The sequence below is a fragment of the Callorhinus ursinus genome, unplaced genomic scaffold, assembly GCF_003265705.2.
Source record: "Callorhinus ursinus isolate GAN/ISIS: 27379988/994484 unplaced genomic scaffold, GSC_fseal_2.0 scaffold28, whole genome shotgun sequence".
Classification (NCBI taxonomy): domain Eukaryota; kingdom Metazoa; phylum Chordata; class Mammalia; order Carnivora; family Otariidae; genus Callorhinus; species Callorhinus ursinus.
In genome coordinates this window covers 19,926,087-19,937,560 of record NW_027397090.1, presented here as the reverse complement: position 1 = coordinate 19,937,560, position 11,474 = coordinate 19,926,087, and the positions used below count along the sequence as shown (strand labels likewise).

General features: G+C 60.0%; 1 protein-coding gene across 1 annotated transcript in view; it reads left to right on the top strand.

The window, feature by feature from the left end:
* Positions 1–7,015: 7,015 nt before the first annotated feature.
* NUTM2F (NUT family member 2F) overlaps positions 7,016–11,474 on the top strand; it is a 5,630-nt gene continuing 1,171 nt past the window's right edge. The window contains exons 1-5 of the mRNA XM_073878281.1: positions 7,016–7,981; positions 8,649–8,777; positions 9,171–9,310; positions 9,765–10,060; positions 11,304–11,420. Coding sequence (XP_073734382.1) covers positions 7,311–7,981; positions 8,649–8,777; positions 9,171–9,310; positions 9,765–10,060; positions 11,304–11,420 — 1,353 coding nt within the window. The 5' untranslated portion in view covers positions 7,016–7,310. The remainder of the gene's footprint in view (positions 7,982–8,648; positions 8,778–9,170; positions 9,311–9,764; positions 10,061–11,303; positions 11,421–11,474) is intronic.

Below are 11,474 nucleotides of genomic sequence, written 5' to 3'. Positions count from 1 at the left end.
TGCACGACACAGAGTCATACAAAACCCACATCACACTGGCACATAAAACACCCACCAGGGCCATGAAATAGTCACAGACTGGAGCCCTAGCCACCAAAATACAAACACGACTCCTGACGGTCAGAAAAGGAACCACACAGAGCCACACAACGTGCTCTGAACACACACATGATCCTCCTGCAATGCCCGAATCCACAAACCCGCACGGTCTACCTGAACGAATGTGCAGGCCCTTTTCCAAACATGCCCCGACGCACGTGCACATCAGGCTCCCGAATCTGCTCCACTCCTGCAGAACCCCAAGTCACGAGGGGAAAATGCACACGCAGCACAGTCCCCCAAACACCTAGCCACCACCTCCCAACGGGGCGCGCACCCTGACCTCCTCAGCCCACTCTCACACACACAGGCTCCAGCGCCTCTTTACCACAAACACCCACACATCTGAAGACACCCACCGATTCCCACCGAACGGCCCCACCAAGCCCCGCCTGTGCTCCACTCCGCTCGTGGCCCTGCACCCCCGCACCTGGCCCTCCGACCGCTTCTCGCCGCCGGCCCGCCCACGGGGCCTCCCGCGCACCGCACCAGGCCCCGCAGACCACGCCCGCCAGCAGCCGAAGGGGGGCCACACACGGCCCGGGACCCGAGACCGCGAGCGCAGACCCCAGACCCGCGGGCCACCCGGGCCCAGGCCTTCGCGAGGCCGCCCGGGACCCCTGACTCCCGACCGCGGAGCCCAGACCCGCAGCCACCGAAGGACCCCGCCACCGACTCGCAGGAGCCGGGCTCAGCCCCACAGGATCCAGACGCGCACGTCCCGGACGGCCGCCGGACCGCGCGTCGCAGCGCAGCCTACCTTCCGAGCCGCAGACACCGACGGGCCACACCTCCACCGCCTCGGGCCACACCCGAAGCGCGCACACAAGCGGAAGTGAGAACCCCACAGACGGCCGCCACGCCTGGTAGCCACGGAACGCGCGCCCTTGACCTCGAGCCTACGTCACCGAAGCACGAGGCCGCCGCGCACGGCCCCGCCCCCAGCCGGGGGACCCCTGGGACCCCGCCCGCGCGCTCGCGCATGCGCGCCTCCTCTCACGGGCCGCCCCAACGGACGCTGGGAGCGGTTGGGGGGGGCGTGGGTTCGGGCGGCTTTCAGCCCCGCCCCCGGCGGGTGTGCGCGTGCGTGCGCGCGCGGGGCACGCTGGGCGCGGGCCCGGAGCTCCCTGCAGGAAAGGGAGGAAGCGGCGGGTCTGGGAGCCGAGGGCCGCACGGGGGACACCTGCCCCGCCCGCATTCTTGGTGGCCGCCCCGCCCACGCCTTCGAGCCAGGGCGTGGGAAGTGGGCCCTCGCGGTCGTGCCATCGCGGACGTGCGCTCCCTGGCCTCAGACGCGACGCGACCTTCCTGACGATCTGCGACAGGTGCACCCGGAGCCCGAGGGCCTCGCGTGCGGCCGGTGCCGCCCCGCCCTCCGCCGGGACCGCGAGTCCTGCTGCTCCTTCGCGCCTTCCCGCAGCCGCTGCGCCCGCCTGAGCCCCTGAGCCCGAAGGTTCCATGGAGGCACAGTTCTGGTGGAGGATTCAGACCCGGGGAACCCTGGAAGGGATCCTCCCCGACTCCATCCCCAGACTTTTCCCGAGGCACGGCCTCTGCACAATAGGCTTCTTGGTGGAGCCCTTCAACGAATGCGCGTCCACAGCGCTTTCTTTCCTTGCAAGGCTTGTCTTAACACCTTGGGTCCGCACGCGCCAATTTCAGGTGACCCAGCAGGCGATATGGCAGCAATTTTGCTCTCCCCTCCCTCCTCTTTTGGAATACCGAAGGATTGCAGTGGGCATGAAAAAGGGATTCAACTGATTGCCCTGACTTTGTAATATTTGGGGGAGAAGCTTCAATCATCCCATCTCTTTCCGGTCCGTGGCCAGATTGGCGCCGGTTCTCGCCACAGCGCACCTCGGAAACCTCCCCCGGCACACCTGCGGGCGCGCAGAAAGAAGACTCTCCAGCACACGCGCCTGCCTCCTCCCCTTCTGCCGATGTTCTGTGATTGGGTGGAAGGTCATCGCTTTCTCAGACCTGTGGACCCTATCCAGAGATGCTTCTATCTCAGCAGCCGCCACAGGAATGCTCAGAGATCAGGGTGCAAAGGATTTCTAGTACTGCCTTCTATGACCGGTCTTCCCAAATGGCGTTTGGGCTACTTTGGTTCCATCTGCTTCTGGGCTCTAGGATTTTGAAGTAGTACAGAAATGATTGCAGAATTGAGACCAGGTATTGTTCCACAGTGCCATTTTTATATCAGTGGCCCCGAGAAGGCTCATTCCGATCCTCCGTCTGAGCCGTGAGTGAGAATCTTGTGAATACTTGATGGAACGACGGAACCAGGGCAGGAAGCAAGAAGGAACCTGCTTTCTCGAGTGCCTGAGTGCAACAGTGCGCCTCAGCATCTCTCTAGTGGGAAGCTGTGCGGTGAAAATCATTTCAGGCTTCTCATGATAAAAGCTCAAGGCCTGAGAAATGTCTCCAAGTTGTTTATTTTTTCAGTCCCCAACAGGGATTTTGAAATAAAGTTCACTGTGATTTGCTCGAAATGCTCTCAGCTCATGTCCCCAGGTAAGGTCAAGGAAGCCTGCGTAGAGGTGCTGCCAGAGAGACTAGACGGAGGGGTACGTGTGGAGGGCCACGTGAGGGCTGCACGGGGTGAAGGGCCTGGGAAGTGTCCCAAAGGGCCGCACTCCTTCAGGTGGCCGATGGGACGCTCCGGAAGTATTCCATGTAAATATTCCCTGGACCGTGTCACGGTGTGAGTTGGGAGAGCACTTAAAATCATGAGGAAATTGGACAGGAATCGAGACGTGACTTTCTTACACCACCATAGCGTGGGGAGAGGGGGAGAAGTCCATGCCCTTCCCCTTCCATATGCCCCTGACACGTTTTCACACAACAGTGGCCTTTGGAGTCAACTTTCCTCTGCAGCGGGCGAGGAACTGTTTCCGCGCCCAAACCAGGAGTCTTGTTCAGTTGTGGAGCCATCCCTCTGAACCTCCCTTTCCTTCCCCAACACCCTGCTGTCATAGGAACCCTGCCGTCATGACCGCGGGAATGAGGCTTGTCTCCCAAGGCATTGGGTGGCAACCTCTGAAGTTCTCACCCCTCACCACCCTTCCCCACGTCCTAACAGTCCTCCCTTCTCGCACAGAAAACACCAACGCTCCTTCATATCATCGTGTTCCCAATAAACTGACACTGATGTGCAACATGAAAATAAGAAGCAAGAGATTTTTAAAGGGGTGCTACCATGATTTCCATGCACATGGGACCACCCACATGCAGTGTGAGCCTGGATTCCAAAGAAGCAAGGTCTGTTATTCGCAAGCCCATGAGCAGGGCTTCCAGGCTCAGACTGGCCAGCTAGCACTTAGAGGAAGCTGGTTGTGAGTGAGGAATGGATAGCGGTGGACACATTCCTGGCTTTGTCTCAAGGAGCACATCCATTTCATGGAGTAGTGATTTTAGCACCTCGAAAATCCATGGCTGTCGTATGCCGCTTTAATGTAAGAAAGGGGAAGATTTCCTGTCCCTTCTTTCCGTCCTTACCTCCACTAAGCCTAAACACTCAGTGATATGTGACGGCTCTTCCAAATTCCAAATCATTCAGAGGGCCTGCAGACACTGTGTGTGTCTGTGTGTGTGTGTGTGTGTGTGTGTGTGCGCGTGCACAAGTGAGTTTTGGGGTGAAGCCAAGATAGCACCCTTGAGTCTCTGTATCGAAGTTCTCTTTCTCACATGTAAGTGACTAATAAGAACTGAATATGTTACACGTTTTTGGTAGAGATGCCAGATAAAATACAAAATCCCAGCTAAATGCAAAATTAGATAGAGGGGAAAAAGATTTGAGTTAAAAGTATATCTCAAATACGGCATGGGACACAATTATCGTAAAAGCTGATTCCCTGTTTATCTGTAATTCTAGTTCAATAGAGTGCTTATTATTATTTGCTAAATCTGGCCACCCTACTGGACAGGGTCCCTTGAATTGTAAAGGACTGTAGCACTTCTTTTTCTAGGAATCTAGCCCCCAGGAATGAGGGCAGGAGCCACATTACCAGAACAAAGACAACCACTGTGCATAGCCACACGTATTTTGGAACCTATATCAACAGGTTTTTTAAGATTTTATTTATTTATTAGAGAGAGAATGAGAAACAGCACAAGAAGGAAGAGGGTCCGAGGGAGAAGCAGACTCCCAGCCGAGCAGGGAGCCCGATGCGGGACTCGACCCCGGGACTCCAGGATCATGACCTGAGCCGAAGGCAGTCGCTTAACCAACTGAGCCACCCAGGCGCCCCCTCTACCTCTATCAACTTTTAACCAGAGAGAAATATGCTTTCGTTTTTCAAAAAACAGAAATAGCTTACACTTACTTTTTGCGGCACATCTCTAAAGATCTGAACGACACAGGTAACACTGGTTTCCTGTGAGAAAGGGGCTGGGATGCCAGGGGTCGGAGGCGGGAGGAAGAGGCGTCACTGCATAGTCCACTATATACAGTTTGACTTTGAACCGAACAAAGGAATTGCTTTTTGAAAGTGTCTACTGAAATAATGAAAGAGGTTAAAAATCAATATCAAACAACAGCGTCATATGCCAGGGAAGGAGACGTCGTGTTTCTGGTCTCGGATGGTAGGCTCCACGTCCTCTCTCTGAGAGACGGGCTTTCCGGCAAAGGGCATCCTAGTAAGGCCGGTCCTGCTGGAGTCTGCACGACTTCGAGCACTGCAGGGCGCTGGGCACAGAAGCACCCACGGCTGAAGACTGATGTGCAACCAAACGCACAGGATCTGCTGACACAATGCTGATTTGAAACCCTCAGTTCCATGTGGCCTTAAGGACCCATGTGTTCGTCAGAATATCTGTTCTGAGTTTTGTCCAGAAAGCTCAGCCCCGGTTGAATAAGTCAAGAGCCAGATAGGAAGCAGAGTGGGTCGAGGACGCAAACCTAGGTTGCTGGATACAGAATCGAACCAAAGGAGCACCGAGTCACACCTTGGTGCTGTGAATCTGGAAAACAGTGTATAAACGGCCTGGAAAGGCGCATCCCAATCGTGTTGTCTGTATCATTTGAAAGGAGCTTGGGGTTCTGGCCTACCTGCCAGAGCCTGACTCGTGGACTGTCTCCCCACCCCCACCCAGGTCAGTGGCCCTCCGCCCCTCCCCCGTTGAAGAATGTCATGAGTCTGCATTCTACCCCTGTTTAGATTCAAACTTCTCCCTCCTTGACTTGGATCCTGAGCATCTCCTGGAGCAGCTCACTGTGTGGGTCCCGGACGTGACTTTTCTCACGGTGGAGGCTGCCAGGCAGCCACATCCCCTGCCCGTGGGGATGGCTTCAGAAGGAGGTAGGCCTGTAGGTGGGGTTGGACGTGTCAGAGTGCCGGCCATTCCTGAAATCCTTGGGATTCAAACGTGACACTGGCTAGGGGCACTTTAGGCGGGGTCGGTACAGGAAGGGGAGCTCACTGGACACCCGAGGACAGCTCACCTGGGGGACTAGGAGGCTGGGAGTCCGCAGAAACCTGCAAGGACCCTGGGGAGGAGGGCTCCTTGAAGGCGGGTCAAGACCTGGCAGGGGAAATGCCCTGTGTGTGGAGAAAGGATGGTGGCAGGAGCACTGATTCTCTCTGGAGGCCAAGAATCACTTGGACAGTTTGGAGGGTGAGGTGGGAGTGTGTCAAGCTGGTGGCACAGGCAGGGGCAGGGGGAGAGGCGGTCTTGGCCAGAACGTTGTTCCGTGGGGCCGTCTGTGGCCAAGTGTGCAATGACGGGTCCTCTCCGAGACCTGGGCTGGAGGTCAGTCTGACACCCCAGCCCAGGGCTTCCCGTCCTGCCGGCCTAGCGCTGACGTGCCCCCAGGCCAGGTAGCCCTGGTCTTGGATTCAGCAGGGACAGGGCACCAGGTGGCCTCAGGGTAGGGCTTGGGTTCCTCAGCTGCTCTGGGTCACTCTCCCTCTTGAGGAGACGCGGTGCGCACCTGCTTCCTCTCGGCCTGTTTCCTGGCGCGACCTCAGCACCGGGTTTTACCTGGGAGATGACGAGTCTGCTTGAATCCACGTCCCTGCCTCCTGGACAGGGAACAGAAGTACAGTGTGGTCGGTTATCCTGTGGAGCATCCATGAAGCCTGAGTCCTCTTTAAAGAGGGATAGGGGAGGAGCCTGGAAGGGGACGATGACCGTCTGTGTTTCTACTAAACATCCGAGGACACCTGTCCTTATGTTAGGTGCACGGGTGTGTACCTTGTCCTCCTGGACTAGGAGCTGCATGGGTTCCTCACGAGCAGACACCTGTTTCCAGACACCTTGTTCGGCCGGCACTGGCCTCCCGCTTGGTTCCTAGTCATCCTCACGTTCCACGGAGGGAGCTGCAAGGGGAGGTCCACAGGCGGTCTGCACTCCCACGAACATTCCCAAGGGACAGCAGCTCTGGAAACTGCCCCTGGCGGCCCCGGGGCTCCCCACCCCATGGCTCTGGGCTACTGTCCTACAGCCATCGCTAGCTGTGAGTGACAGAAACTCGGGGAGCACACACCTGCGCCCCAGACCCCTGTCCCGGGAGCAGAGCCGCTGCATGCAGGCAGACCCTGGCCCTGTGTCCTGTGTGGGGGGGGATGGATCTGAGATGGGCTCCCGTCAGGGTTTGGAGGGAGCTTTCCTGGCAGAGATAGAGGTCAAGTGTTCCTGTTGCGTTGTGTTGGGCCAGGAAGACAAGGGAGGGATGCGTAGGGAGCGTCAGGAACAGGAAGGCTAGCAGGAGAGGGGCCCGAAGCTTTAGACGCTGTCTGTTCACAGAGGCCCTTTGGGTGCCGAGGAGGAACCTTGGAGGGGGTCCCCAGCTGTCAGGGAGCCTGCTGAGGCCATTTCCCACAGGGCAGGTGTCCAGCCAGGCCCACATCTTGGGAGCCTGCCCCTGAGGCTGGAGGGTCATGTCTGGGGGTCCGTGGGAGCTTCTCAGAGTCCGTGCTGGGCCAGGCTGCCTCTTCTGGGCAGACAGGCTGTCTGGGGGGGAGGGGCGGGGGCGGTAATTCTCTGCTGCAGGCCAGAGCATGGAAATCCCTCGGGGAGACTTGCCAACTGCACCTTTTCTGTGATGTCCCTCACGCGACGAGATTCACCGCTCTGCTCCCTGGTGACTGAGGGGGCCCGGGTCCTCCCTCCCGGCTACGGATTCTCTGACTCCATCTGGTCCTTTCCTTCCATCCACAGCATCTCCAGTGCTGGGACCCCATGGGACCACGGACCCGGGAGCCTCCATGCCTTCCGTCCCGGCTCGGCCCTTTCCCGCCCCCACTCCCGCCCCGCCCCAGCGGCCACTCTGGGGGCAGCACCCGCCGCCCCGCCCGACCCCGCCATTCCCTCCCGGTGGCCCCCTGGTGCTGCCAGCCCTCCCCAGCTCACCGTTGGCGGTAGGAGAGCCTGGCCTTGGCCCCAGTGGGACCGGGACCCACAATGTCATTGTCCAGGTCAGGTCGGAATGGGGGTCCTCAGAGACACCCCAGACTCAGACCATCGTCCTTACTCAGGCCCCCCTCAGCTGGAGTGCTCCAGGAGCCCTCTGTGGGGGTGCCGCATGTCCCGCACCCCTCTTCGTGGCAGCCCCTGTGCTGGAGACCAGCATGCCTGCCTCGGCCTTTGGGGGCCCCCAGGCTGGCAAGGGAGGCTTGGCCCCAGGCCTTCCAGCCCCAGCCCCGCCCCCGGCTGCCCAGCCGACCTCCACCGTGTCCCCAACGAACGTGGGGCCACAGCCTCACGGAGCTTCCAGGGAGGGCAGCCTGGCCAGGAGCCCGACCAAGGCCTCGCCCGAGGACTCCCGTAACCCCAAGAGTGTTTACGAGAACTTCAGGCGCTGGCAGCGCTTCAAGTCGCTGGCCCGGAGGCACCTCCCGCAGAGCCCCGATGCAGAAGCTCTCTCCTGCTTCCTCATGTGAGTGTCCTCTGCTCTCCTGCAGCTGTCAGGCAGGACGACCTTGGGGTGCGCACACAGGGCGGTGATCCAGGGGCGCTGGGAGGAAGGTGTGGGGCCGGGTCCCTGCTCTGGGAAGACGCATTCTGGGCCAGGACAACGTTCAGTCGCCCACCTCGGCGGAACCCCGACCGTCGGGGAGTCCAGCCAACCTTGACCTTCCAGAGGCATCACGGTGGCGTTCGGGGGGCACTCACAGGCAGAGAGGGTCCCGGTGTCCGAGGAGGAGCCGTTGTCTGGGTGCCAGGCTCTCTGTCATCGTGTCTCCTGGGAACACAGGCCGGGGCGTCTCAGGGCCAGGGGCCGGCACATCAGAGGAGGCTCGGGACCTGCGGGGCCCAGCAGAGGCTGCGTGCAGCCCCATGCCCGTTGTCCTGGAGGATTCCAGTCAGAAGGGGAGGGGGCAGAGCTGGTGGAGCGCGGAGGGCGTGGGATCCCGCCTGCTGAGCTGTGACCCGGCAGGCCTGGCCGTGCCATCTGGGGTCCCTCCTGAACACGGGGTGACGGCGCTTCCTGCAGAGGCCTGGGCTCGTTGCGGGCAGTCACCTGCCAGCACGCGGTCATGCTGGGGGCGGGGGAGGCTGGGGGTGACGGCCTGCAGCCAGCCCCTGACCCCGAGGGCTTGCAGCCCGGTGCTGCGGTCCCTGGCCCGCCTGAAGCCCACCATGACGCTGGAGGAGGGAGTGTGGCGGGCCGTGCAGGAGTGGCAGCGCAGAAGCAACTTCGACCGCGCCATCTACTACGAGATGGCAGGGAAGTGAGTCGGGGTCCCTGGCCCGGGGCTGGTGGGTGTGACGGCCGGGCCGAGGGCAAGGTCTGACTGTGCTGATGCTCATCACAGAGGGCTGCCCTCGCCTACCTCCCTGGGAGTTCCACCCTCCCCTGAGCGGGACCCACCCCTGCCTCCATGGGAAGGTCTTGGGAAGGGCTGGGGGATCCTGAGACACCCCCCCTCCCCTGGGGTGGGACTCCCTCCGAGGGGGCTGTGGAGGGGGTGTGCTGGACAGCCAGCCGGCTGCCTCCTTGCTGGCCGCGGCCACAGCCGCCCCTCCAAGGCACTGCCTCTCCCGGTTCCTCAACCGGCTGCTGGCTTTGCGGGCTCCAGGGCCGGGTCCCCTCCTCAGTGCGGCCCGGGCCTCCTCACCCCCAGGTTCATGGAGTTTGAGCTGGAGGAGGAGATGCAGATTCAGAAGTTGCAGTGGGTGAAGGTGGCCCAGGGCCTGCCTCCTCCAGCCCTGCCGAAGCCTGAGCCGCGGGCGCCCCCAGCCCCAGAAGCGGGCCCACAGCCAGGTACGGCCCCCACGTTCCCATGGCAGCTGGTGGCCCATGGCAGTGGGGGCTGAGGGAAGGCCACTGTCCCCATATGCGTCTCCTCCTTCAAGGGGACATTGGTCTTTTGACCAGAGCAGCCACCAAGAGCCCGCGGCCTCAGCTGCCCTTTGCCAGGACAGGGGTTGACTGGGTGAATTTCTTCACTCCTCTCCCCCCTCCTGGCAGGGGACCCAACACAAAGTCTGCCTGGGAAGTGGGCTGTGGGGAGACCCTTGGAGGGTTGGTGGGTCCACACTTGCTCACGCATATCGCTCTGAGACTCTCCTCCTCTCCCCTCTGCCTGTCCCGCGGTGCCTGTGGCCTCGGGTGGCCGTGACCCATCCCCCACCGACATCAGCGTCCCCCAAACACTGCCGTCCCGATGCACTGCTGGAGCCCCTCACGCCCCCTCCCTCCTCCCGCTCTGCCCCAGCGTGCATTCGCAGGAAGGCGGGGTCCAGGGCCCAGCCCTCCCGCCTGCGGCCGCACAGACCCCCACGGCCCCTGGAGAACAAGGCGCCCAAGGAGATCCCCCCTGAGGCCGTGAGAGAGTACGTGGACATCATGGAGGGGCTGCTGGGGCCTGGCCACTCAGCCCCGGGGGGGCCGGCAGGTGAATGGGGAGAGGACGGAAAGGAGCCACAGCCGGATGAGGCCACGACCTACCCGGACCCGGGTCTCCTGAGCTACATTGACAGGCTGTGTTCCCAGGAAGACTTCATCACCAAGGTGAGCTGGCCTAGTGTCTAGAAGGTTCCAGGGAGGGCGCCTGGGTGGCTCAGTTGGTTGAGCGACTGCCTTCAGCTCAGGTCATGGTCCTGGAGTCCCGGGATCGAGTCCCGCGTCGGGCTCCCTGCTCGGCGGGGAGCCTGCTTCTCCCTCTGACCCTCCCCCCTCTCGTGCTCTCTCTCTCCCTCATTCTCTCTCTCAAGTAAATAAATAAATAAAATCGTTACGAGATTCCAGGGACTGGCACTCCAGCGCTCCGGTCGGGGCTGCGCCCGGGCCTTTGGCATTAAGCTCTGTTCCTTGCGCCTGAGCTGTGTGTGTGTGCATGTGTGCACGCTTGTGTGTGTGTGTCTTTTGTGTGACTCTCTGTGGGCCTGTGTGAATGTGTACATGTGTGTATACATGTGTGTGTCTGTGTGTGCACGTGTGGTGTGTGCACATTCCTGTGTGTGTGCACGTGTGTCCCCGTGCATGCGTCTGTGTGCCTGTCTTACTGCGGGTTTGTGCACATACGTGTTTGTGGTGTGTCTGTACATGCATGTGTGTCTACATATGCACGTGTGTGTTTGTGTCTGTGTGTAAATGTGCCTTTTTGTGTTTGTGTGTGCACATACGTGTCTGTGTGTGCATGTGCGTGCGTGCATGCACATGATCCTGTGTGTACCTGCGTGTGTGTGTGTGTGCCTGATGTTGCAGACATGTGTGCATCCTGGCGTGTGTGTGTGTGTGTCCGCATGTGCCTGTGTGTGCGTGTGTGTGTGTGTGTGTGTCTGTTGTGGCCTTTTGTGTATGTTCATGGGTGTGTGTGTGTGCGTATCTGTATGTGCCTTTGTGTCTGTGTGTGCACATATGTGTTTGCAGCGTATGTGTGCGTGTGTGTGTGCCTGCGTGTGTACACATTGTGTCGTTTGTACACAAACATGTGCATGTATGACTGCGCGTGCATGTGTGCGTGTGCACCCATTTGTATATGCCTGTATGTCTTTCTGCACATATGTGTTTGGTGTGTGTGCATATGTATGTATGTCCAGGTTTTGTCTCTCTGTGTACGCATATGTGTGAATGTGTGTCTGCACGTGTGTGTGTGTGTGTGTGTGTGTGTGTAGCCAGTGACTGTGATGTTAAAACCTACCTTTTGGAGAGGGATGGGTGGGTTTTCACTTTTCCACGTTTCCTGCAGTTCCTCCTGGCTCACAGGTGGCTCCCTGCCAAGCATGCCCACAGCCTCTGTCTTCTGTTCCAGGTGGAGGCAGTCATCCACCCCCGATTCCTGGCAGAATTGCTTTCCTCAGAACCACAGCTGGACCTCCTGGCCCTAGCGGAGAAATTGGAGCAGGAGGAAGGACTCACCCTTGCAGAGGTGAGCCAGGGGAAGGAGGGAGGGGTCCCGGATGAGCCAGGGGAGAGAGGGGAC